Source organism: Panthera pardus, unplaced genomic scaffold (genome assembly GCF_024362965.1).
Source record: "Panthera pardus isolate Hobbes unplaced genomic scaffold, ASM2436296v1 HiC_scaffold_8, whole genome shotgun sequence".
NCBI lineage: Eukaryota > Metazoa > Chordata > Mammalia > Carnivora > Felidae > Panthera > Panthera pardus.
Genome location: NW_026527013.1, coordinates 23,817,391 through 23,845,177, shown reverse-complemented (window position 1 = coordinate 23,845,177; position 27,787 = coordinate 23,817,391). Strand labels below are relative to the sequence as shown.

The 27,787-nt window shown below is 45.2% G+C and overlaps 1 protein-coding gene across 16 annotated transcripts in view; it reads left to right on the top strand.

The window, feature by feature from the left end:
- ERC2 (ELKS/RAB6-interacting/CAST family member 2) overlaps window positions 1–22,413 on the top strand; it is a 926,312-nt gene extending 903,899 nt beyond the window's left edge. For 11 of the 16 annotated variants that reach the window (XM_053898033.1, XM_019470031.2, XM_053898030.1 and 8 more), the window contains one exon: window positions 19,471–22,413. In XM_053898033.1, the coding sequence (XP_053754008.1) occupies window positions 19,471–19,713 (243 nt within the window). In that variant the 3' untranslated portion in view covers window positions 19,714–22,413. The remainder of the gene's footprint in view (window positions 1–19,470) is intronic. The other 5 variants (XR_008420534.1, XR_008420536.1, XR_008420537.1 and 2 more) reach the window with 3 other exon arrangements.
- Window positions 22,414–27,787: the final 5,374 nt, after the last annotated feature.

Below are 27,787 nucleotides of genomic sequence, written 5' to 3'. Positions count from 1 at the left end.
CATTTCTGCCCTTATTTCCCCACAGGTCCTTTGGATCATTTTACAGTTGGATCTCTCATTCATTCATTCATTCATTCAGGCAGGGGTGAGAGAGTGCCTCTGTGACCTGTCAGGATGTGGTGGGAAAACTTGTGGATTCAGGTCTCGCTCTGTCACTTATCACTGGAAAGCCTTTGCCTGAGTTACTTAACTGCCATGAACTTCAGATTCTTTTATCAGAAGTGGAGATGACAACTCTTGACCTATGTCACAGAGCTGTCATGACAGCCAATAGTGATCAAAGCACTAGAAGGAATTTGCAAAGGGAATTCTCATGAAGACTTTTCTACCCTCTTTTCTCTCCCCCCACCTTTTCCCTGAAGTCTTAAACTGGCAAGTATCAACACTCGTGTTACATTGGCCTGTGACGCCATGAAGAAAAATAGTATGATAGCTAATATTTATGAGCCCTCATTACTGTCAGGCTCTCTACTGAGCACTCAAATGCATGATCTCGTTTAATCCTCTCCACACCTCTGTATTTTTAGTGTCCCCATCTCACAGATGAGGCCGTTGAGGCCCAGAATATAATTCTTTGCTCACGGTTGCACAGCTGACCCTGGGCCAGGCCAGGATTGAACTCAGATTCTGTTGGATCAAAAAACCTATGCTCTTCATCCATTACCAGATCCATTTAAGAACCTCCTAGTGCCAGGCACAGTACTAGGCACTGAGTGGCTGTGTGGCTGCTTCCCAGCCCCCAACCCTACCCAGGGAGAACCAGGGAAGTAAGGCCCCTCCTCTTCCTGCAGGAGGTGTGGGGACATGTGTCCTCCTGCCAGCCAGGCCCACAGTCCCATCAGCTGTGTCAGCTGGTGTCCCTGGGAAGCGGATGACATTACCGCTTCCAGCTGGGAACAGCTGATCAGCACTAAGGGAGGGCCCGGGGAGGCTCGACTGAGCCAAGAGAGAAAGTCCGGCCTGCCAGTAGCACAAGCACAGAAATTGTCCGCAGAGCCCCCCTGAAGCCCTGGGCCCTGGGACCAGTCCCATCATGTTTCCTGAGCTACTCCTGCCAAAGCCCACTGTTTGGGACTTGCATCCCTCCTGGCTCATCTTCAGGGGTTTCCTCAGGACAAGGTTATTTCATGGCCTAAAGACCACACGGATTGAAATCTCTGAAAAAACCTGGTGGGGCTTTCATAGCGCAAACACAACTACTGCCTGGGGACAAATATTGACTTTTGGTGCTAACTCTCTCACGGATGGCCACCCTTGGGAGAGGCCCATCATGGGCCATCAAGCTCTGCTTGCTCAACGGGGTCAAAGGGAGCCAGAGTCAAGGGTAGATGCCTCTTGGATCTTAGACCACCTTCTCCCAAATAGACCCTGGCATCTCAGCACACAAACAGTGTGAGGTTTCAGTATTATTGGGAGCAGTATGGCAAGACTCCACCATGATTCCTGTATTAGTTTGCTAGAGCTGCTGTAACAAAGTGCCATGGATTGGCTGTCTTAGGACAACAGAAACATATTCTCTCACAGTGGAAGAGTCTAGAAGTCCAGGAGTACCTGGGTGGTTCAGTCGGTTAAGTATCCGACTTTGGCTCAGGTCATGATCTCCATCCAGTTCATGGGTTCAAGCCCCGTGTCAGGCTCTGTGCTGACTACTCAGAACCTGGAGCCTGCTTCAGATTCTGTGTCTCCCTCTCTCTCTACCCCTGCCCTGTTCATGCTCTATCTGCGCGCTCTCTCTCTCTCTCTCTCTCTCTCTCAAAAATAAACATTTTTTTAAAAAAGAAAAGGGTCTAGAAGTCCAAAATCAAGGTGTTGGCACGACCATGCTCTTTTTGAAGGCTCTAGGGGAGGATCCTTCCTTGTCTCTTCCTGGCTTCTGGTGGTTGCTGGTGACCTTTGGTGTTCTTTAATTTGCAGATGCATCCTTCCAATCCCTGCCTCCATCCTCACATGGTCTTCTCTCTATGTGTGTTTTCTGTGTCTCTGTGTCCACATTTCCATCTTCTTCTAAAGACACCCATCACTGGACTAAGGCCCACCCTAATCCAGTATAACCTCAACTTAATTTGATTACTTCTTCAATGACTCTATTACTAAATAAGGTCACAGCCACAGGTACTAGGGGTTACAACTTGAACATATCCTTTTAGAGGACACAGTTGCACCCACACCATACCCATGGGGCTGTTTGTCCTTTATCCCACTGCCCTCAGAGAAGCATCCCATCTCCTCAATGTAGCCCAGTGTCCTGTGTGGTCGGCCCTGCTTTCCTCACTACCCTGTCTCCACCCCTTCTCCCCTCACATTCTGTGTTCAGCTGTCCTTGGTGCTTTGCAAGTCTGAGTGGACCTTAGTCTGGCTTTATACTAGGCCTTTGCATATCCTTCTGCTGTCATCAGAAAGCCCCTTTCTTTCCTCTTTCTCTGGCTACCTCCTACTTGTTACTTCTCACGTCTCGCCCTGGAAGTCATCTCCTACAGGGTTCCCTGTGGACCCTTTTTGAGACTGTACGGGTCCTTCCAGGGCTCCCGTGGCACCCCTCCTGTCCCCCCGTGTTAGCTCGCACATCACGTTGTATTGCAGTTGTCTCCTCACCTGTGGCTCTGCCTTGGCTGTCAGATTTTAAGATCAGTGTCTGTGTCTTACTCCTCACTGTATCCTATCCCCAGTCCTAGCTCAGCAGAATTAAATGCTTCTTGAATAATTGATGGAACGAATGGATGAGAAAGTCAGCAGAAAGTAAAACCAGTGACAACTAGCCTGGCGGCCGCTTCCTCTTCCTCTTCCTCCTCCTCTTCCTCCTCCTCTTCCTTCGGCTTCTCGGAGTAGACGACCAGGATATGATAAAAGGAAATAACTCAAAAACAGCCAGATGGAAGAGATGTGTACAGCTAAGTATAAGGAAAAGGCTCGGTGCTCCCATGCCATCTCCAGACACACCACTCTCCCCAAATCTTTACGTCGTCGCCCACCTGGAAGCTCCCACCTTCTTAATCTCATGAAGACTAGAGACTTTTCTGCCTTTTCTCCCAGTGCCTGCCTGACACCAACTTCAACCAGCGACCAGTGCTCAGAGAAATGATGTTTCAGAAGCCATTATTATACCAGGGTGCGGTCAGGACTTAAGAAATTGGGCAAGACTCCTGGGAGAATCTTGCTTCGTTGTCAGGATGTCCAGCCTTGGGCCATACTAAAGGTGACCATAGTGCCTAAGACCTTCTTTTGAATTTTCAGTCTCACTTCCTTTTTCAGTGAGGGTGGAAGGCGGCAGAAAAAGTGGGTAAACTGAGCTAATTTCTTCTGCTTTGGCACATGTGTAATATAGTTCTTTTGCATGATTGACCATATCTGCCCAGCGAAGAATAAAAACTGTAATCCACCCCCCTTTCTTCATTGTGTTTAGCCAAAACAAGCTGTGAAAGAATGTGAAATATATCATTTTGTTGGCACCAGTTCACAAGTGAGTCAGTGAGCTTGCTCGCATTTACAACTAAAATTGGATTCTAACCTCCCAAAAATTTATGACAACTGCTCCTTCTTGTGGCTTAAATGTTGACATATAATTAATTTAGGATTTCTTCCTGAGGCTTCCTGTCCAGGTTTGTACCTGCCACAGAAATACCCTTGAAAGTTTATCTCACAGCTGGAGTCATGGAAAAAGCCATACCGAAGCTTTGTAAAGCATGCCGGCTGTGCCAACAGGAAGGGCCCAAGGAGAAAGGGTAAGGCTGCCAGTGAGGCTGGCCGCCCGGGGTGCCACAGGTGGGAGGCATGGAATTTGTAGTTTGAGGAAAGCTCTGGGTTCCTTCTACCGCTTTTCCTTCCGGACCCTTGCAATATGCTCCCTCTTTGTTCTGCCTCCTTCCTTTCATGAAGATGACCAGGCCCTGGCCCAGCCCATGAATAACCTAGGCATGAATATCCCACACTGGAACTTTTGAACTCTGGATCAAGCTGGTCCTGATGCCCATCTCTTTACTCTGTATGGGTTAGTGTAGAGGAGGAGGTGAGAAGCAGTACTGGTAATTGGACACCTATTACATGTCAGGGACTAGTCTGGGGGCTTTATAAGAAAACTCATTTTATACTCTCAACCACCTGGAGAAGGTAGAATTATTATCATCGCCTTGTAGATGAAAAGAACTGAGGCTCAGAGAGGTCAAGTGATTTGCCTGAGGGCAGCCAAACTAGAAAGGGGAAGAAGTGATAGGTCTTTCACATGTGTAGAGCTTCTGTTAGGCCCTGGTTCATGGTGACCCTCTGAGGTGAATAGTGCCATCCCTCTTATCCATCCTTGGATGACAGACCAAGGTTCCACAAATAGAGTCACTTGAGCAGGGGCGGAAAGGTAGATGGTCCCCAAATTTGGATTGCTTCCAAGTTTGACCGAACTGCAGTGTGGGCCTTATGGACCCACCATGCTGAGATGCAGGCAAATCCGGATCTGAGTCTTGGCTTCCCTGTAACATTGCACTGAGCCCTCCTGCATGCCTAAGAGTGCAGTGCACTTGACCTCACCCGGCTAGTTTCTGACAGCCTTGCTTCCAGAGGGTCTTGGGTATCACTGGCCACTGACTCAGGAAAGGGAAGCATCAGTGAAGAGAAGGGTGCAGTCACTTCTGATCTGTACGGAGTCCTTCCAGAAACCCAGCCCAGCCCCAGTAAAGGGCCCTGGTTTGGGACAGTCTGAAAATGCAGCCCAGGGCCATGGCCAGGAAGCTCACTGGGTGAAGATGAGAGAGGCCAGGTCTCAGTCCCACACGGGCCACCTATTTACCTGGGTGGCCTTGAGCCAGCCCTTTTTCATTCCAGCACCTCTTCACATTGAGAAACTGAACCGCCTGGGTCCTGGCTTAGCTTCCTGCTAGTGATGGGATTAAGGGCAAGTCACTTAGCCATTCTGGGCCTCAGTTTTCTTAACTGTGACACGAGGAAAAGAATAGTTCCCAGTTCCTGGGGTGATTATGCACATTAAGTGGGTTAGTGTGTGTACATCGGTTATTCTCAACGGGGACCAAGGGTGGGGTTGCCCTCCCTGGAGGTGTCTGGAAAGTCTGGAAACATTTTTGATTGTCGTGACTTGGGGAGGGGTGCGTGTGCCACTGGCATCTAGCGGGTGGGGGCCCAGGATGCTGCTAGACGTCCAACAAAGCACAGGATGGCCCCCACAACACAGAGTCATCTGATCCAAGATGCCAGTAGTGCCAAAGTGGAAAACCCCTGCTGTAAAGCAGTTAGGAATATTCCTGGCACATGGAAGCATTCGATCCATGTTTGTTATCATCGACAGCTTCCCCTCTCCCCTTAATCCACTTAAATATTTATTGAACACCCACCATGTGGCAGGCATATACAAAATACAGCAGTGAGCAAGACATACACAGCCTGCCCTCATGGAGGCAGAGGAGACTGACATCAGTCAGATGCTGGCATCAGTGCTGATGCAGGGTCATTCCGAGCAGGAGCACACTGGGGCGGAGGACAGAGTGCTAAGGGTGTGTTTGTCGGGGGAGGGGGGGGAATTTGACCAGAAACAGTAGTCAGGGAAAGCCCCCCTGAAGAAGTGGAATTTCAGCAGACATTTAAGGACAAGCAGAAGGCAGCAAGGCACGATGGGACGGTGCTCCAGGAGGAGGGAACTGTGTGTGCAAAGGCCCTAAAGGGGGACACAGCTGTGTGCTTCCTTGTGCATGGGACTCTCCGCACTGCCAGTTGGGAATTGTGTGTGCCTTTGCAGAGGTTTGCGGCATCACATGGGACTGGATCCCAAGGCAGTTCTCTGCGGCAAAGCCAAGGCCTCTGGCATACCCCCGGGGCACACGGGGACTGCTGGAGTGTTTTGGAGATGTACTGTACCGGTCTTTGGAAACGGCTCCATAGATGCCACTGGTGTCATCCATCAGGTGGCCACTTGTTAATGCCCCAGCTCCTTAATCTCTGGCCTAGTTCTCCCTCCAGGCATTTCCTAGCCCTCCCTCACTCGGCTGCCAGGCCTGTCTTGGAAGAATTAAACCCAGCCTCTGCCTGGCAGGACCTTAGGATTTAATAGGCAAACTTCCAGCCAGTTCCTAAATTATGAGAATGCGTTTTTCCCCTCTTCAGTCTTCAAAGTGACCAGCAACAAAAGCAGCACAGGAATCCCCTCTCAGGGCACCTCCACATCTAAGTTGGAAACATTTGTGGTAGCCAGAAGCCTCATGACAGATGAGAGAATGGGTCTGCCTGAGGGGCCCGTGGTTAACTATTTCTCAATCACCCTCAGAGGCCATCAGCCCCAGTGACATTACAGAGCTCACTTAATCCCTGAGCAGGAGCTTCAGGGGAAGGAACACTGAAGGCTGCAGCCCTGGGCCTGTAAGAGCAGACAGCCACTTTAAAATGTAAATTCAGGCCTGGGAGTATGTCTCCTTTTAAGTGCTGTGCAAATGTGACCGACCTGGGATTTCCTCAGAAATAGCCCCTGCTTCCTTCTAGCTCCTCCTTCTATGTTGTTCTTCTTTGGGGGTGACATCATCATTTCCTTTGAAGGTGGTCCATTGAGCAATGGGCTTCCTGAGAAAACCCTGCACGTGTGTGTTTGCAGAGATGGATTGCAATTTTGGAGGCATCTTGTTCTCTACGTGTTGCTTAAAACCTATACCGTGTGAAACTCATAGTGGGTTCTGAGTTGGGACCCACCATTATAGAACACATACTTGGACTTAAGGACCATGTTTTCATTGCCTGCTCCCACCCATACATCTAGCACAAGATCAGCGGTATTATAGACCCTCCAGAAATATCGTTCTATAACGTTCTGGCCATTTTCCTGTGGACCAAGCATCTCTACTCAACATGAAGAGATTATAATGATATCCTGAGTGGAAACCAAAATGGTAGCTATGATGCCAGTGGCCTGGCCCAGATGTCCCAGGAAGGTGCCATTTTGTTTATACTGCAGTAAAAATTCCTTTGTGACAAAGCAGCTTAGGTTAAATAGAAATCTCATGGATAAGAAGTCAAGTCCCACCAATTCCAATGGATTTCATGTGAAGGTTTTCCCCAGGCCTTTCAAAGTTACCTATCAAAGGATAAGGTCAGGAAGGCAAGATCCTCTGTGTGGGGGTGGAGGAGAGGGAGTAATTCAGCAGCAGACATCCTGGCCATCACTGAGGGAGGCTCTAATTTGGAGCAAGTAAAGCCTTGGAGTTATACTTTGCCGGTAAAGGCAGACCCTCCCTCAATAATCTTTTTAGCATTCCACTCCTTCAAAGACCACTTGGACCCCAAAGCCCTCGTGCAGCCAGAAGACATGTGAATATCCCATCAGTTGTGTAGAAGCAATAGATTGGAATCCCCCAGATAGTTCACTCAATCTCAGAATGATAAATGATCAATCATTGCATTCCTCCTAAATGAAATTAAGATGTTAAGATATATGGCTTGGGGCTTCTGGATGGGATTTCTGCAGTTGAATTTCCAACTGAAAATGTATTGCTTTGGCACCACTGGGAAAGGGAGCCATTCTGGATCTATGTTAAAACAAAACATTTGACAGTGGAGAAGAATGCTTCAGACATGTTAATTTTTTTCATATTTAAAAGTGATTAATCATCCCCAATGCTGTGAAGCTGGAAGGCCGGGAAGCAAACTCTTGGAGGGGAAGGAGGAAGTATGGACCTTGATACTCTGCAGTGGAGGCTTTTGAAGGAGCCTGTAGGTGAGCCCTTGTTGAGAGACAAAAAGCACCAACAGAAAATCTATTTGAAAGGACAGAGAGTCTGGATAAAACCCTAGGAATGCACAGAAATGCATGGACTTACTTTTCTATTAGCACAGTGCGAAAGAAGATGAGGAAGAAGGAGAAGAAGGAGCCATTCCCTTCCAGTAAGCGCATGTAACCACCAAGTTACTTCCTTGGAAGGCGTTTTCAGCCCTCCTACCACAGCAGGTCAGGGCCCTGAAGTGCTCCTGCAAGTTGGGTTTTGATGTCCCGGTGTGCAAGATTACACCATGGCCCCACCTATCTGTGCCCCCCCCCCCCCAGCTGTGATGTTTAGCATGCAACTTTAGTCTCTGCTCCTGTTTCTGGAGCAGTGTAATGGGTTAATAACAGCAACCCCTTCAGCATGTCAGGACTGGATGGTGTAAAGCAAAATGTCTGTGCTCAGTGAATTTGGGGGCATCATTCTCTTCCTTGGTACTTACTGAAATTTTAATTAGTAAATCATATGCTCATTTTAATTACTTGTGGAATGTAATGTCTGACATGCTCACTAGATGTGTCTTCCATGAAGTCAGTGTCTGTCTCATTCAGCCACATGTCCCCAGGACTTAGCTTGGTTCCTGATAGATGCGTTAAAAATTGTGGGAGGGAGAGTGGGAGGGAGGGGAGGAGGGAAGGAAAAAAGGCGACAAGAGGAAGAAGGAAGAAAAGAAGGAAGGAAGGAAGGAAGGAAGGGAGGGAGGAATGAAGGGAAGAAAGGATTCTCTTACTTTTCATAAGCATAACTTGAAGACAATATCAAATGTGAGCTGAGTCTGCCTTTGAGTCTCATTTAAGACCCCATATCCCTTTCAACTCTCAGACCAAAATGAGGTCACTTTTTTCCTATTCCCCTATTTACAGGTGGGTGTGGATTAGGGCTCAGAGGGCTCAGAGACCCTGAATATCTCTAAAAGGCCTGCCTTCACTCAGCTGGTTGCTGGCTTGTGTTCCTACATTTCCTTTTTCCCTTTCCACATACCAAAGTGGTCTTCCCCACCCCCAAGAAGGCTAGTACCTTTTGTTGCAGGAAACTCTGATTTGGCAGTTGCTTAGAAAACACAGAAAAGTTTGAAGCAAGCTGAAATTAAAGCACAGTTAATCAAATGCAAAACTCCATTCAGCCCCTATCTGCCAAAAATAAATAGTTTAAAATATGAATTTCAGATCACCGACAATGATGACTGTGTTTATGGCAGTGGGGTTGACTGCTTCAGCGGCCATCGTTGCCGGCGTGCAACCAGCATTTAGAAATGAAACAAAAACACATTGAACTTGCTGCATTAGCTGTTGCCACATCGGAACGCTAATGGGTTTAGTGACCACAGCCGACCCAGGCCAGAGTGTGTCAACAGCCCAAGGACCAGCCTCGCTTGCTGTTTGTGCTTTGCCCAAGTTGTTACAAGTTTAATTCTTTGCAGCTTACTTTTCCTGCTATTTTGGCCTCTCCAGCACTAACTAAAGAGCGCAGCAGCCAGCCCAGCGTCATGTAGCCAGGCCTTGGGGACCCTCGCAAGAGCTCTGTAGATGCAGGCATCTCAGCCTCTTGGGCCTGATGACCGGTGGGATTAGAGCTCCAGAAGGTGTACTTGACCGTCCTTCCCCTCGACCTCCAGCCTTCTTTATTCCAGTCACTTCTAAAATCCGTTCTGGAAATAGCCCAGCCTGAAGCAGATGCAAAGGGCCTCTTGATTTGCCACTCATTTGGAAAAGTGGAGTCTTCCTGCCTCTCTTCCTGCACAAGAAAGCATGCTGCACAGTGTGTGCACCACGAAGGGGGGTTCCTCGCATTACACTCAGGCTTTCCGCCCTGTCTGCAAAACGAAGTCCACTGTCTCCAATTCTAAGCAGCCCAGTCGAGCACCGGGCTACAGGACCTTGGTGGTGAAGAGGTTAAATCGCTCAACAGGCTGGATCTGTGTTTTCCTGCCCACACTTGCTCCTGGCCTAAGGCAGTGCCTGCTGTTTGGGGAGGGGGGAAAAGGGAGGTCTCGCCTGGACCCAGGTGGCCGACAGGCAAACCATGTTATTAAGAAGCAGGGATCACAAAACCTTGATCTTCAAAAGAGACCCCTAATTAGTCGCCAGCCCAAGAGTAAATGGCATTCTACCTCAGTGAGGCGGGAAGGGCGCCTTCCAGTTCTGGGGACTAATTGCCATTATTGGCTCTATGAAGATCCTGTTGTAAACACTTGTCATCTGAGCCACTTCTGGTCGGCAGACTGGAGATATCAAATTGTTCCTTCATGTTTCAAATTCTGCAAAATGCCTTGCCGGCTCCTCTCTCTAGGAGGGTGCACATGACTGCTTTCTTAGCACCAGGCTAGAGAGATGTTTCCCTGTCGCTGCTCTATGCTGTGGCAAGCTCATACTAAAACTGAGTTCTTGTCGGGAAGGGATTCAAAAACATGTTTTACTTTATCCTCAATTGAATTTGAAAATGCCATCTCAAAAATAAACTGTAATGGCAGGCAGAGGAATTTATCGTGAAGCTAATGGGGCTGAAGCTTTGGGCCCCCTCAAGTGCACAGACTTTTTCCAAGACCCTCAGAGAGGCCCTAATGATGTGGACGAGTCAACTGTTTGTCTATTCTTCGTCTATAAGAGGGCCCACCGAAGGGGATAGAACCAAATGTGCTCTGGGATAGTACCTGGAATGTGTTTCTTTATCTTTTGTATCATGTACTCTTGTTACTTCTGGAAGTATTTTCTCCCTGCTCTTAGACTTACTCGTTCTTGGTCCTTTGGGGCACTTGTGAAGAGAAAGGCAAACTTCTCAGGCCACATGCAGAATGCTAGGTTTTGTGTAAGTTTATGCTTGACCTAGGAATGTTTCAAGAACTTGGGGCCGAGGTACCCTGGATCCGTGTCAAGGGCAGACTGGATAATACCAAACTCAGATGGCAAAAGAGGCCAACCTAAAGGGAGATTTGGGGGACCTGGGGATTTGGGCTTGTGACTCTCCAGACCACTGGGATTCGATTCTATTCTATGGACACTTCCATGGCAATAAATATGTCAGACTGAGAGAGAGAGAAGGAAAAAGCAGTGAATAATGTGTGAATACTCCTGTGAAGTGTGAGTTTCCTATTCACCTTCAGGACCAGCTTTAGCAAAAGCATTTAGGGACTGTGAGACGGTATGGTCTATGCTAACATCCACAAGGAGCTATGTTGCAGGGCCCAAACGTCATGTCACGACAAACGGCCCCTCTGTCTCCCAAAGCGGAGCTCCAGAACCGTTTCGTCGGGGAGCTAGGGAGTCACCATTACTCAGCAATAATTCCTTTGTGAGAACAGTTCAGGGTGGAAGTTCTATACACAAGGCTTAGGATGTTTGCTCATAGGATTCCATCATCTCCGTGATGAAAGCGGACGGTTTTTTCCCTCCAGGTAACCTCATAACCTCAGACAACCATCAGGAGCGGTGGTAGTGGCCCTCGCTGCGTGGGGGTTCTCCGGGGCGACTCGGGCATTTCCCCCTCTCTCTGGGGCACGGGTGTTCTGTTTGTTGAAACGGTCCCTGTCTCCAGCGTCACTCTCAGCGCCCCCGAAGATTCCCAAAGCATTATTTTAACCTATACGTTTCACTGATTTGAGATGTTAGACATTGTATGCCAAACTTTTGGTTATTCTAACTAGTCCAGAAAAGAAAGACTAACATCGGTTTTGACAACAAACAAAACCAGTTTTTGTTCTATCACTTATGTTTAAAAGATTCCAGTTTCAAACTAAACACAATGTGTGGTTATTCTGTCAGCGGTTTATACAGCCACCAGGGCGCCAGAGTCACACACTGCATACATCATTGTAGTTTTAAAATGTACTTAATGAACATTTTTTTTCTTCTCTAGTAACTACTTCATTGCCTTAAATGAATGCATTCCAATAGAATTTGTAACAAATGACCACTTTGTGTTTGCATTAATGCCAAACACGTTTAACAAATTTTTAACAAGGAGCCCTGGCAAAGTGCCAAACTCCTAGAGGGACACTGGAAGAATGCTATAAATTTAAACTAGATTTTACCTTTTCACTTAGCTCAGCAAGTGTCTTAGGTGTCTTGCTATCTCAGGATTGTGGCATTTCTACTCTATGTCAGAGAAGTTGTACATTTTCATTATTTTTATTACTTGGGTTGTACCTATTTCCACAGGACTTTTAAATCTATGCAGCCGTGTCCGAAATAATATGATGGCAGCTTAGAATAGATGTTTATTTCTGCGAAATTGTTCATGCCTTATATAGCTTGGTAGATGCAGGTATGCAATACGTACTTTAACAAAAATATGATATTTAAAACGGCACGGTCAACCATTTAAATACAAAAACAACAGGGGTGCCTGGGTGGCTCAGTCAGTTGAGCGTCGGACTTCAGCTCAGGTCATGATCTCACGGTTCGTGGGTTCGAGCCCCGCGTCGGGCTCTGTGCTGACAGCTCAGCGCCTGGAGCCTGCTTCGGATTCTGTGTCTCCCTCTCTCTCTCTGCCCCTGACCCACTCGCATTCTGTCTCTGTCTCTCTCAAAATAAATAAAACATTTTTTTAAAAATTTAAATACAAAAACAACAGATTAGGCCAGCGATTCTCAAGTAGGGGGATTTGCCCCCTAGATGATATTTGGCAATATTGGGAGACATTTTTGATTGTCATGGCCAGGAGAGTGGGTGATGCTACTGGCATCTAGTGGGCAGAGGCCAGGGATGTTGCGACGCATCCTATAACGGTGAGCATCCCCACAACCATGAGTGACCCAGCCCCGAGTGTCCACAGCATCAAATCAAGAAATCCTGGGGTTGAGTGGCAAGGGCCTTTGGCCTCTGGACAGTCTCTCAGGCTAAAGAAAGTATTATTTCAAGAAAACTTACAACTAAAAGCGCATTTCTTTTCAACCAGTGTTTTAAGAATTACACAGAGTAACTGACGCTGATATTGAGTGGCAGATTTCTGACTTTCGCTCCTGCTGCTGTCTGTCCTTGAGAAGAGAAAAGCTGGGCTATAGCAGCCTGGCCTAAAATGTCAACTGAGGCAGTGCTGGGGACGGTTCGTGGCCTGAGTATGGGAATGTGCAAGCCCAGTGACCCACTCCAAGTGCTCCTTGCTGAAGGCCACTGCCGGGAAGTGGGAATGATCTCCAAGACAGGGCTGGGGGCAGGCAGGGCCCTGCATGTCCACAAGAAGATAGCTTTAGTGTTCCGTGGACACTTTTATTTTAATAGCTATGCAATTATTATAATGTGTGTTAGACAAATACTGGCTCCATTATGGCATTAAATCTTTTTTTCTTTGAGCATAGGCCCTAATTTTTAGAGTTATGCAAACAAGCACTTACGTAAAAATAAATCTTTCTTAAAAAGAAAATTTAAGTTTTTAAAAAATACTTCTAAAGAAAAATATTAATTAATTGTGACAGGTGTTTATGAAGAGATTACAAAAATTGGGAAGGTGGAACACAAAAGATCAAGATTTAGAAAATTCTGCCATCATAGTAAAGAGAATGGGCTCTAGAAGCCAGAAGATGTGGGTTCAGATCAGTCCCCAGAAAGGTAGGAATTTAACCTAAAGCATTCAGTCCCTGGAAGCCTCAGTCTCCTCATCTGTGTCAGGGGCTGATCAACCCGATTAGAACCATGGTGCTCTCCAGCTTGTTTGAGATAATTTCTGCAATAGCACGGAGCACCGTGGCGGATGGTGAGCACCGAACATTAGCTATGAATAAATGACTACAATAATAACTACAGAAATAAATCCTAAGGAGACAGCAGTGTATGCTGCCATTCATCTGATTTCCTTGATTTAAAAGTGTGGGTAAGTTGCACCCAGTGCACAGAAACCGAAGTCGAAATCCAAATCCCGAGTTCTCTAGGTGCCCTGGCCAGAAAGCTCCACCTCCCTAACAGCAGTTTGCAATTCTGAGCCTCGGGTTTGCTGGGCCCACCCCACCCCCCATCCACAGCCCTTTGGGCTCTCAAGTGTTACATTTTATTGCCCTGTGGAGCTGTAGGAGGCCACTCACAAGGTAAAATGTTGCTCTCCACTCATATTTTTGAATTATGGCTTCAAGGTGGTTGCTCCTATCAAGAAAATTAAATGATTTAACATAATTTGTTGCCACTTTGATCACAACAATAATAAATAAATCTTCGTGAGGAAAACGGGAAACCCATTCCGCCCAGTTTTAAAAGATGTTAAGTAATAACACAGATGTAGTTATAGATTTCTCTCTCTCTCTCTCTCTTTTTTTTTTTTTTTAGCAGAAACGACTCTATTGGGTTTTCCTGTGAGCAGAATCACTTAGTGAAGTTATGCTGCAGGATGCCTGCCTCCCCTCCAGAAGGAGCAGCTCTTCTCTTAGGCAGTTGTTAATTAGTCTATCAGGGGCTTGCTGTTCTGTGGGCACCATGTGCAATGTCAGGGGCATCCAAAGCCGACGTGAATGGGTGTCTGTTTTTGTACCTGGGGGCACAGCACACATTTGGAAAGCACATGGAGCGTAATGGACATTAACCCAGATGTCAAAAATAGCCTGCGTTTTACTACTGTTATTAAACAGTTTCCCCTTTAACCCCTCCGTGTTTACCAAAGACCCCTTTCTCCCAGCCAGTTTCTGCAAATCACTACTGAAAGGGCAGGAGAAGAAAGTCATAATCGGGCAGGTGTCTTTATTCCAAAGAAAAACAGTCTGAAGGAATATTTGTGAGACACCACACGTTTATAGCCTGCTCCCCCGGGGGCGCTTGTCCTGGGGCAGAATCTTACTGCGGTGATCAGCCCGCTCGCCCCACCCCCACAGCCACCCCTTACCCCCTGCACACCAACCGCAGGGGTGGTTCCTTCCCCAAGAACCCAGCAGAGACTTTTCGCAATGGGAACAGCCTTCTATTCACCAGTTACACATTCTTTGGTTTAAAAAGTCCAAGAACAACGAAAATTCCAAGGAAGAAAATTTTTAAACACCACCCAGAAATAACTATTAATGATATTCTGGTATATGCATTTGCAGGTGTTTATGTTTATGCGTGTGTTGCAGCAAGAATGTGGTTGAGCTGCACATACAGAATTGTGGTCTGAACACGAAATTTGTGAACATCTCTCCGTATTAAAAATATGTATATATGTTCTGATTGTCATATAGGCAAATCTTAAACATGCCTGTCACAGACCCCTGTTCATTTCCTTTGAGGCACAAATTTTTTAAAATCCTCATTCTCTTATTTGTGTATCTGTTTGTCTGTCTTGCTCCTAAAAATACAGGTTTCATGAGGGTACAGATTTTGTCTGTCCTGTTTAATGTGTTTTTTGTTTTTTGTTTTTTTTTTTTTGAGAGAGAGAGAGAGTGAGTGAGCCATAAAGCACTAGCAGGGAAGGGGCAGAGAGAGAGAGAGGGAGACACACAATCTAAAACAGGTCCAGGCTCTGAGCTGTCACCACAGAGCCCGATGTGAGGCTTGAACTCACGAACCACCAGATCATAACCTGAGATGAAGTCAGATGCTTAACTGACTGAGCCACCCAGGTGCCCCTGTCTTTTTTACCACTGTACCCCCGGCACCAAGCACACTGCCTGATACAGAGGAGCTGTATTAGTTTGCTATCACTGCATAACAAATTAACACAAACTTAGTGACTAAAACAACATTCATTTATTAAGTCACAGTTTCTATAGGTCAGAAGCCAAGTCACACACCCCTGGGTCCTTGTCTTAGGGTCTCCTAAGGCCAAAGTCAAGGTGTTGACCAGGCTGGACTTTAACCTGGAGGCTCTGGGGAAGCACCCACCTCCGGGCTCATTCAAGTTGTTAGCAGAATTCAGTTCCTTGTGGTTGTAGGACTAAGGGCCCAGTTTTCTCGCTGGCTGTCAGCTCGGGGCTGCACGTGGACTGTGCAGGACGCTCTCGGGTCCTTGCCCCATGATTCCCTCCATCTCAGCACAGCAAATCCCTCTCGTGTTTCAGATTTCCCTTTCTCTCCTGCTACTAACGAGAGAAGAGTCTGTGCTAGTCAAAGTTCCTGTGATTAAATTAGGTCTGCTCAGGTCAACCCTCTTGATTAACTTAAAGTCAGCGGATTAGCGACCTTCCTTACATCTGTAAGGTAGCATAATCGTGGTGAGAGATGTTCACAGTCTCGGTCTCCAGGATCAGAGCAGGAAATGTTGCTGGGGAGGGGGTGGGTTCTGCCTACTCTGAATGCTCCCTAATACCTGTGGCATGAAGGAGTGAATCAGTTTGTTCCATGAACTGTGCAAGGCTCAGGGGATGCTAGGTGAGCAAGACTGGCCTGGCCCCTGCCCTTGTAGATCTTATAGCCTAGACCAGTATTATTCAGATAGAAATATAATACCAGCCAATGGTTTTCAGTTTTCTCGTAGCCACATTAAAAATAAGAAGAAACCAACTGAAACTGAAATTAACTGTAATACTATATTTAACTTGATCCCATATGTCCAAAATATTATTTTAACACAAAATCAATATTAAAAAACTAAATTCATAGTAACTAAGTGCATGGTGTGTGAACTAGCTGGAATTTAAAGAAAAACGTAAAAATTCAGAGGAAAAAGAAACGATAAAATAAGAAAACTAAATTCATACTAAATCTAAAATTCAATATATTAATTTATATTCATTCAAAATCAATATAAAAAATAAATCCATACTAAAGCTTCAAAATCTGCTGTGTATTTTCACTTATAGCACATCTCAATTTGGACCAGCCATATTTCAAGTGAATAGCCACATGTGGGTAGTGGCTACCAATATGGATAGTAAAAGTCAGACAAATCACCAAAAGGGGAGAGTGAAGTATGTGTGAGACTCCTCGCTGTATGTATCCCACATTCAGGAGGGTCAGGCAAGTCTTCTAGGGAGGAAGTGACATCTAAACTGAGACCAAAGAGTAAGTAGGCACTGGTCAGGTCAAGGGCTGATGTAAACGCGGGTCAGACAAGTGTGTGAGACGAGGAGAAAAGAAGGCTTCGTATTGCAGAATCAAGCCCAGCACAGGTGGGACGTGAAGCGTGGGGCTGGAGAGAGAGAGGCCAGCGTGGCCAGAGTCTCTTCTCCATCCTGAGGGCAATGGGATTGTAAATTCAGGTTGTACACAGGAAACACAAGATGGAATAGATGTCGTTATGGAAATAGCGCTGCGGGGGGCACACGAGAACACTGAGTTGGGTGCTTTGGGAGAAGAGGCGTGGGGACAGAGTGGGCCTGCTGTGACCATCCAGGTAAGGCAGGACTAGCCAGAGATTATCCCACGGTGGGTGGTTGCCCGGATTGCCTCATTGCTGAAAGCTAAGATTCCTTTTTATTTTTTTAAAGCAGAGGCTTATTTGCCCCCCAGCAAGGGATCATCTGCATTTCTAACTGCTGGCAATGTCATCTGAGTCTTTCTCTCAAAGCCTTTTAGGCCTTCCCGTGAATGGATTGTCTGGTTGAAGGAGCAGCAGCCCTTTCGGAGTGTTCTCTCTTCCTCAGAGCACACCTCATCTAGCACACACATCTCGTGCAGTGCCGTTGTGAGGCACTGTATCTGCCTAGTGACCTGCTACCCAGCTGGAAATCTTTCTCTCAACTGAATAAATGATTGTTCTTTGCTACTTTATCTTGGAAAAACATCAAGGACATCAGACATTCACTGTAATTATTTTTCACTCGTTTCCCCATCTGTAAAATATGACCAGTGCATTTTAGTACTACTTTGGGTTTCTCTTTACCTTTTAATCATGTGGCCTTTTAATATATTGGTCAGCCCTTTAAAAGGATGATTAAGAAATGCTTAATGCACAAAAGAATTAGAGCAATGCACAGCTCACGGAGCAGAAAGCGTGCTCTGACTTACAATTTTCATACAAAGTTTGCAGAGATTTTATGTGCCAGAATGAGTAATATGATCTCCTCTAGGAACTCCCTAGCTTTCTGGCTCTGCAAAAGTCATTTTTTTGCCCCGATTCAAGTTTCTTAACCAGAAGGGTTACACCAAACTCCTCAGAGTATGAATTAGCAGAGTTCATCCAAGCCACATATTTCATTTGCACTGTTTAACGATGGCTGGAAATAACTGCCTACCTGTGCAGACACTGGGATCTTTGGCGCGCTCATTAGTCAGTGTGGCTTGAGAAATTCTGTGCATCAGCCACCAAATCAGACAGCTCAGGCTGTATATAAAAAGCGGCTCACACATGTGTGAGTATGTGTATGCGTGTGTGCGTTTGATCTTTCCCCTCCCCACCATATTCCCCAGATAGCTGCACTATTACCAAGTGCCCGGAAACTCCCGAAGCATTCGCAGGCCATATGTGAATGATAATGAGCATCAGCAGGGAAGAAAATCAGCATTTGAAGGGTCATATGGGCTGGTCCTCTCTTCCCACCCATTTTGCTGACTTTCCCAGGCTACACTTGTATTCCACACCAGGGCCTCTTACTGGGGCAGTGAGAACATTTGGGGTGCTTCTGCATATCTGTTCCCCAGGGCATGAAGTATGCAGACAGATGACCGTTACATCTATGCTTGGGGTCGAGTACACACTCACACTCACACACACACACACACACACACACACACACACACACACACGCCATTGCATGCTGGGATGAAGGCCAGCTTTGTTTTGTTCTCTCTTTAATGAGATATCAATGTCCTTTTTAAAGTATGTTTTTATTTTGGTAAAATATACACTAAAATGTACCATTTTAACCAACGTAAATGTATAAGTTAAATGTAATTCAGAGGCATTTAGTACATACACGGAGTTGTACAACCACTACTGTCCCTTTCTAGAATTTTCTCACTATCCCAAACGATTGCTTAATTGTACCCACAAAGCAGTAACTCCCCCCTCCCCTTCCCTCCAGCCCCTGGCAAGCCTCTAGTCTATTTTATGCTTCTATGAATTTGTCTATTCCAGATATTTCACATAAGTGGAATCATGCAGTATTTGTCCTTTGGTGTCTGGCTTATTCACTTATTTCACTGCCATGGTGTCTCCCAATGTCATTCATATCGTGGCATGAATCAGAACTTCATTTCTTTTTAGGGCTGTGTACTACTGTTCCACTGTAAGCACCACATTTGCTTATCCATCCATTTGCTGATAGACACTTGAGAGTTGTTTCTCCCTGTTTGTTGTGAACAATGCTGCGATGAGCATTTGGATCCAGGTATTTGTTTGAGTCCCTGTTTTCCATTCTTCTGCATTCATACCCAGGAGTGGGATTGCCAGTGCCAGTATGTGTTTAAATCATTGCTCTTAAACGGTTTGTAAGCGAATGTTAAGTTTTCTGGTGTCTTGACCATCTTTAACTCTCTTGTCTCTGTAAAGTCGAGCTAAAAATAGTTTAAGAACCATACTCATTATAGAAAAGTGTGGGGAGAAAAAAATGAACACATGGTCTGATGACATAGAAATCATCCCTGGAACATTTTGATATATTTCCTTTCAATTTCAGTTTCTTTTTGCCTATCAAGAGACATCTATACCTGGATGTGACATATTTTGAAAGAGGCCTCCTCTCAGATATGTTTCCAGGACATAATTTAACTTCATGTTCACTTTGCCCTTCCTCTGTGCTTCCTCCTCATCGCCCTCTTCCTCATCCCAACCAACCGCAACCAAAGAGAGCGGTGGAGGGTCAGTGCAGGGGTGAGTATGGGGACGCCGGCCAGGATTCTCTCCTGAGTCAATGGCAGTTGCTTCCCCTGCTAAATTGTGTGCTTTCTTGTTGCAGCTAGCAGAAGAGCAGACTAAAGGGGAAACGCAGCTCTGCAGCAACATTCTGATGATCTACTGCAGCGTGGCTCACGTCACTGGCCATCACCACCTGGAACGCTCATCAGGACTGGAAGAGGAGCTTTCATTTCCATTATGGCGCACAGTTCTGTTCGACTTGATATTTCCTTCATCATCTCATGTCATTCCTCATGGATTCAGATATGTTGGACAGGAAGAAAGAGGAGGAGGAGAAAAATGACAGACCCTCCTTTTTGTCAGGATTTGGGCATTTAAAACGTGATCATCTCTTCTGAAGGTCATTATTTGATAAATTTTATTTATGTTACTTAAACATCGTTGGATACATTTGAGCTCCATGGGATTTTAACTGTGGAGTCCGCTTCTGTTGGACAAGTAGCTTCACCTCCAGTATTTCTGCTGGTTCAGCTTAAGTGGTCATTCCTAATGCGTTAGATTATCGAAAGGTGTAAATTCTGTGCGTGAGTGGTGTTGGCAGTGTTTGTATACCAAGATGCATGGAGCGTTTGACAAAGAAAGCAAAACACCAAAAACGGCGAGCCTTTACCCTCCTCTATTTCTTTAATCCGCTGTTTGAAGAACCGCGTTTTGATGGTGTAACCAGTAGTTACCTCTGGGCCAGGTTGGAAATGAAATCAATTTTTTAAACCACTAATACTTGCCAAGAAATCGCCTTACGAGAACATGGTGTGTGTCTTTGACAATGCATGGCACATCGAAATTGATCTTTCGTAATTTTATCTGCCCCGGTTTTGTACCGGAGAGTGGCAAAAGCCTGAGGCACCTACATATTTCTATTCCGTGTGTTCCACACATCTCCATGGCTGGGATGAGCCCAAGCCTCAGACTCTTCCCATTCCCGTACATGCAGGTCTCCATGAAGAAGCTGGGACTCATTCACATTTCAAGATCCAAATGCTGTGCAAACAGTGTAAGCTTGAAGGGTCATTTCTCATTTTTTAAAAAATGTCTCCAACGTGGATTCCAAAGCATTTTCAGCATCCAACATGAAAGCATTGATGAATGAGGAATAATCACAAAAGCTGTGTATCTGTATATAGCTCTACACAACATGTCTGTGGGTACAGCGTCATTATTTAAAGCACATGCCAGGGAAAGAGACCAAATTTTAAGGTCTTTTACATACAGTGACATGGTACTAAGGAGAATTTAACTCCTACTGCTTCCTCTGAAGATTAAAAAATAACTAAAGTTGTTATAACTTCATAAAACTCATGACCAGTCTGGCAAATATGTGCAACTCTCGTATCGATCCACTTTCTCGTCAATGGAAGAAACCCTTCCACATGTATGCAAGTGGGAAATGAAAATCTGCATTCTTAAAAGGATAAACAGTGAAGTTAAGCATGAGTGGCCTTAATAAATACAGTTGTCTTTCTTTGCTGCTGTGGAAAGGGTTCTACACAGGTGTTCCTGAAGTCTTGCATTGCATTCAGTCGTTATTATTACTTTTCCAAGTGTTGGTGCAATTAACTCTGGACCTCTCCCGTGAGCCATAGAGGTATTTAAAAGACAGACACCTTACTTGTCGGGGAACATGAATCTGTGTCTGACTTGCACTGTTCATCCTTGGTGCATTAGGAGTAACATATTCAAGCAGGTTTCTCGCTTCTGGCTTTGTTCTTGTCGTCAGTAAGTATAGCGAACTACGTAAAGCTTTTGTGTTGCATAAACAATCCAAATACATTCACGTTTAAAAAGTTTGTCCTTTAACTATCAAAGGGACTTAGGTTTCCATTGGAGAAATGAGCAGAGTTCTTTGCAAGCACATACAGCACATTTCGACATCAGGTCGCACTGCAAACCCAGGCCGCAAGTGCGTCCCCGTGAACAATTTGGATGTCCTCAGGTAGGCGGCCCCCACTGCCTCCTACAGCGGGATCCTCACCTGAACTCTGCAACTGAATACTTGAAGTAGGAAGGAGGAGATCCACAAGGGAAATTAGGGTCCTCAAAGCAGAAAAAGCAACCAACCGTGTATAGTTAGCGATTTCTAAGTATGTGCCAATTTTGTCACAGCTGTTGTTTTGGGGGATCATTTTTTTGCCCCACTTTTGTTGGATTAGAGTATTATCAACCTTACCATTAGGGGGCATCTTCTTTGGTCCCCTAAAAATTCAATCCCGTCGAACATAGCGTCTTTTCCCATCTCATGTACTATTCTCCGATGTTGGGGGGAGGGTTACCAAAAAAATTTCCTTTTCACATCTTAAAAATAGTCTCTGGGTTTACAACAAACACTGTGATGTCGGGAAGATATTTCCTTTGCGCAAACGTTAGCAGGCACCCCTCTAATCATAACGAAGTTGAAAAAAAAAGTTGAGGCTGACATTTAGGAGAAGTTGGTCTTCTCTCTTTGTGCAAAAGCAGGCTTGTACCTTATACCCCATTTGATTTTGATGTACAGTCTCAATTTTGTATTTAATGATTTTTGTGTATCCAGTATGCACGTTAACAGCGTGTCAACTTTCATTTGAAAGTGGGTTTCCATTTACTTTTTAAACAGTGTTTCTGATGCGACCTCCAACGTGTTGTCATAAGCTCTATCTGAGATGTTTTTGTGTAGAGTGGCGTTTGAATGCTGCCAGGGGTCAGTGTATCTAATTCCCAGAGACCCTCGTTTGATAGTGCTTCTTGTAATTTTTCTTCAAGTGAGTGGCATGTGGGTTGTGAATATTGACCATGTGATTATGGACTTCGATATGAAAACAATAAATAAAACTAAGGAACCCTCAGAAACTACCAGTGGGCATGTATTAGCCAGTCGTCGTAACCTCGTGTCTAGTAGAACAACATACAAGGTATGTACAGTTCATAAATTTGTTATCATGTGTATGAGAAGTACTTTGTGCTGATCGCCTTATTTATATTCATCAAATAAACTTTGTTTCTTTCTGAAGTGAGTTCATTCCATCTCTAATAAATGCTCCTTTGTGGTGGTTTCTAATCTTTTTCGGGTCATGGATCTTCACTTGAGGAACCTAACAACTTGAAGAAAAAGGAAAGACAAAGGGAAGGTGTATACTCCCTTTACTGGAGTCGTCAAGGCATAAATTTCCCTTTACACATAGCTGGTTCCAGAGGTTCAAATTAAGGAATTAAGTCATTGAAGGGGTCTCCCTTCTTCCTTGCTTCCCGCTTTCCCGTCCCTTTGTCTTTCTCTTTCTCTCAATCTCCCCCTGCTTCTCTCTCTCTTCTATCCCTCCCCTCTTAAAAAAAAAAAAAAAACAAATTAATGTTTATTTATTTTTGAGAGAGAGAGAGACAGAGACAGAGCATGAGCGGGGGAGGGGCAGAGAGGGAGGGAGACACGGAATCTGAAGCAGGATCCAGGCTCTGAGCTGACAGCGCAGAGCCCAATGTGGCACTCAGACTCATGAGTTGTGAGACCATGACCTGAGAGGAAGTCAGATGCTTCACTGACTGAGCCACCCAGGCTCCCCTCCCTCCCTCTTTTCCTCCTTCCCACCTTTTCTCTCCTCCCACTTCTTCCTCTCCCTCCCTCCCTTCTGCTTCTCCCCCTTGTTTCCTCTGTACTTTCTGTGGGGTTGACATCAGTCACTGCTGGGTTCTTTTCACTTGGTGGTAAAGATAATTCCCAACAGCTTTGAGTATGCTAGGATTTAAGAAGAGGGACCCTTTCCCTCCAAGCATCCATATCAGCCCCCTAAAGGGACTCACTGGTCCTTTTTGGATCATGCATCCAATTACCTTATTCAAGGGAGTTGGGAGGCTGTGATTGACAGCCTCACTGATGTGGGAGGGGCAGGTTCCAAAGGGAAAAAATGGGCTTTATTCTAGAAGAGAGGGACAAGAAAGCCGGGCAGGCAGGAATAATAGCTAGCCCTGGATACACTTGGTTACACACACAAAATCATCCAGAAAAACACACAAAATCATCCATGCAAGGGCTCACCAGCCTTCACAGCCCAACTGTGGATCGTGGTGGGCAACAGCTCCTGGTTTCTTTAAAGGTTTGAGTTGTATTTCAAGAAATGAACTGCCACATCTTCCCCGTTATTGCAAGCAAAGAATAATTGATTATCAAAGCTGGAAAGTATGTTAGATGCCATGTGTCCAATATTCTCTTTTGACAGATGGAGAAACTGAGGCCCAGTTAGAAGTGACTGATTCGAGCACATATGGTAAGTTCACTGCAAGTCCGAGACTGTCCCCAGAGCTCCTGAAACAGAAACACATATCCCTGAAGACTCTCTGGGGAGGAGAGGGTGGGATAAAATCTTCCCCCTAGATGGCCCTTGACGACACTGGGGACATATCATTTGCTTTATGGACTCACAGCCACTGTGTGTGAAGTTCTCTCACAGTCCGGCACATTGGGGGGCAACCTGCAGTCGTTTGCCCTTCTCATTATGTTGCCTTTTTGTAGAAAGAGAACTTCTGTTGGACAAGAATTTCTTACCTCATAGAACTTCCTGAGGCAGCCGGCTCGCATTCAAGCCTGATTATGTAAACCCAGCTGGCCAGATGGAGCCCCTACTTCTTTTACTCACAAACCACTCCTTTTGTTAGGAAAGGTACCAGCCCACACACTGCTGGACTCGTCTGCAAGTTCATCCATACGTCAGTCCCAGTGAAGCACATGGACTGAATTTTGGTATACCCGAGGTTTTGAAATTAGGAATCTGCCTCGACTGATTGCTAGTATCTGTGAACTGCTCTCACAAAAAATTGGAGAGCTGCTCTAATTCTTAGAAGTGCTAATCCACAATGATAATTATACTAATAACTGAATGCAGATAAAAAATCGTTGGACATTATTATTTTCTAGGAACCAAGCCGCGGTGCTAGAGCCAACATACATGAACTTGTTTGTCCCCGACAACAGTCTCGTGAGGTAGGCACTGTCATGATCCACACTTTGTAGTGAGGGAAACTCTAGGCCAGCAGAGATGACCAGCATACGTTTACAGAACATGCATCTGGTGCTGGCATTGTGCTAAATGCTGCACTTACATGAACTTAGCCTCACAATAGTCTCGTGAGGTGGGAATTCTCGTTATCCTCAGACAAGGAAGGGGAGGCCCGAGGAGATTACATACCTCACCCACGATCCCCCGGATTCTATGTGGTGGAGCTGGGCTTTGAACTCAATACTCAGTCAGCCCTAGGGATGTAGGGGCTGGGATGAGGATCCCATTTGTTTCCACCTTGCAGTGCTTCCACGTTGCAAGTTTGGGCTCCACCATGGCTATTCGGCTCACAGAGACCTGAAGCAATTGGTTGCTTCAAGAATGCCACAGTTGACCAATACTATGAGAAAATGGATTGCCAGGCAGCAAGGTCATGGATCCCAGGGGAAATCAAGCCACACATGAAAAGAGAGCTCTGACAGGACATTGGATTTAAACTTGCTATCCATGGGCCTCTCTGTTTCTTCTAAGTCCCCAGTGTCTGCGCATCAGCACCTCTGACCTAGGTGTTTGGGGTTTGCAGGGTGAAGCATCTGGTGACAAGACACTGGACAGGCATCCCCAGGCGGGAGAGGGCTTTGAGTGCCATGCTGAAGGGTATAGACCTAAATACACTGGCTCTTAACTTCAGTAATTTAAATGCTGCTTTCCTGACTCTTGCTATAGCTGAAGACAATATGTAGTCTTAGTTAAGCAATTACAAAAAATTGAATGGGCTCACTTTTTTATTTAAATAAGTGTAAAAGGGGGTGCCTGGGTGGCTCAGTCGGTTAAGCGTCCGACTTCAGCTCAGGTCACGATCTCACGGTTCGTGGGTTCGAACCCCACGTCAGGCTCTGTGCTGACGGCTCGGAGCCTGGAGCCTGCTTCGGATTTTGTGTCTCCCTCTCTCTCTGCCCCTCCCCTGCTCATGCTCTATCTCTCTCTGCCTCAAAAATAAATAAAAACATTTAAAAAAAATTTTAAATAAATAAATGTTAGGAAAAAAATGCCACTATCATAAAGGAGAAAGTAGGATTGTTTTCTATTCATAGACATCACCAGCTAGAAGAACAGTAAAAATAATGAAAACAGAGTTCTGAGCCTGAGGCTTTCTCCTTCTTTGTTAAAAAGGGAGACCAGCAAAAGTTAGAGAAGTGTTTCTGGGGCCAAACCAAGAATTTTGCTTTGTTACTGAATCAGAAGGATTGAAAAATAATCAATGAAGGCATATTTAACAGTGTGGCTCACGGTTACTTAAGATGTCCAGAAGGATCACTCTAATCATTTCAAGGACCCTTTTGAGCTCTGAATTTTAGGAAACCCTCCTGCAGCAACAGAAATCCAGTGATGAATTTTTGAATACAGTTTATTTTAACACACTTTATTTTTTAGAACAGTCTTAGATGTACAGAAAAACTGAGCAGATAGTACAGTGAGCTCCCCTATAAACATCCTTCCCACAAACATAGTTTCTTCTATTATTAACATATTACATCAGTACAGTACATTTGCCACTAATTGAACCAACACTAATACGTTGCTATTAACTAAATATCCCTACTTCATTCTAGTAACTAAAGTCTATGCTTCATTCAGATTTCCCTAGTTTTTACCTAATGCCATTCTCCTATTCAAGGATCTTATCCAGATACCTTATTACATTTAGTTGTCAGGCCTCCTTAGGCACCTCTTGGCTGTAATTTGCTCACACTATCCTTATTTTTGATAAAGACCTTGACGCCTTTGGGTCAGATATATTCTGGGTTGCCCCTATCCTGGGATTTTTTTCTGCATGATCAGACTAGGGATATGGGTTTGAGGAGGAGGACCATGGAGGTTCAATGCTATTCTCACCACAGCATCTCAAGGGTACCCACAATCAACATGGCTTCTCACTATTGATGTTGACCTTGATCACCTGGCTGAGGTCGTATTTATTAGGTTTCTCCACTGTAGTTACTCTTTATCCCCCTCTTTGTGATAGACTTTCAAAGTGCAGATCTCTGTCTCAGAATATTCTTCTGGCAGTGCAAAGGACACACTGGCTAAAGAAGAAAACAGTTCTGAAAGCATTTTGGACCAAAATTGTTGAAACAACAGCTTTACCATTTGGACTGGTTTTTCCTTCTTTTTGAAAATCCTTTTACCCCCTCTAACCTCACCTTCCTCTCTCAGATTACTTATGCATCAATGGCAGAAATGATCAATGTGGGTAGAGGAGACCCTTTCCCAAGCTCAGGGCAAAGCGAGAATTTCTATAGTTTAAAAATAGATGTTGTCTGTGCCAACCACTGTGACTTCACTTAGGGCTCAGGAGAAAACCTTTGCATAAATTCAAGATAAAACCTCCATGCCTACATAACTGCAACTCACTGGATAAAGACATTACAGACTGTTTGAATTTGAGGGGAGAAATATAAGTATTTGAATAAGGGAATCGGTTAGGATTTTTTTTTTCTTTTGCACATATCCCGCCCCGCCAAAAAAAGAATAAGAGAAAAAAAACTAACACGAGATAACGTGAGCAAAAATAAATATATACATACACATACATGCATATTGCTTCATGCAATAAACAGTTTAAAGGCAGTGGGTTTCAGATGTGGCTTGTCCCAGGTCTCAAATAACTTCTTGCCGTCCTTTTCTTGGTTTTGTTTTCTTGGTATTCATCCATTCTGGAGCACTTTTGAGGTTGCAAGTGAGACCCTCGGCCCTAAATCCCTGTCTCTGGGGGAGGAGTCATATGCTGTTCCTCACAAGGGGAATGCAAATTTTCAAATAAGAAAGGAGGCAAACATCAGATGCGCACAGCAACACGACCCCCAGCAAAATGACCTTGGAGACTGGTTTAATTTGCATAGAGCTTTGGCCCAGAGGGGAGCATCAGGATGTGTGTTTAGCACCAGACAGGCAACCTAGGCATCTCAACCAAATCTCAGTTGCCAGGCTCACAGGCAATCATGAAACTGCGTGCACCCTCTGCTTCTGAATCTCATCAATGAGATTGTATGTCTCTCAGCTACCCGACATGGGATGTGAGAACAGGAAATGAGACAAGACATGAAAAATGTTTGGAAAGAACATTTTAACAATACAACTCTCTTCATAACTCTACGTCTTTGAGTGGCTTGTTTCAACGTTTAGAACCTGTATTCGGAGAAGGAGGTCGCCCTCCTTAGTTGCATAGTTGGAAGGTATTCGGGGGAACATACCAAGTAATAGATTTGAGAGCAAAAGCCATTGGGAAGGAACTATCCCTACGTGCCACAACACAGATGGATTTCACGTAATAATGCGGTGAAAGCAGACAGATACAAGCAAACATACTGTGTGACTTCATTCAGATAAAGCTCAGAA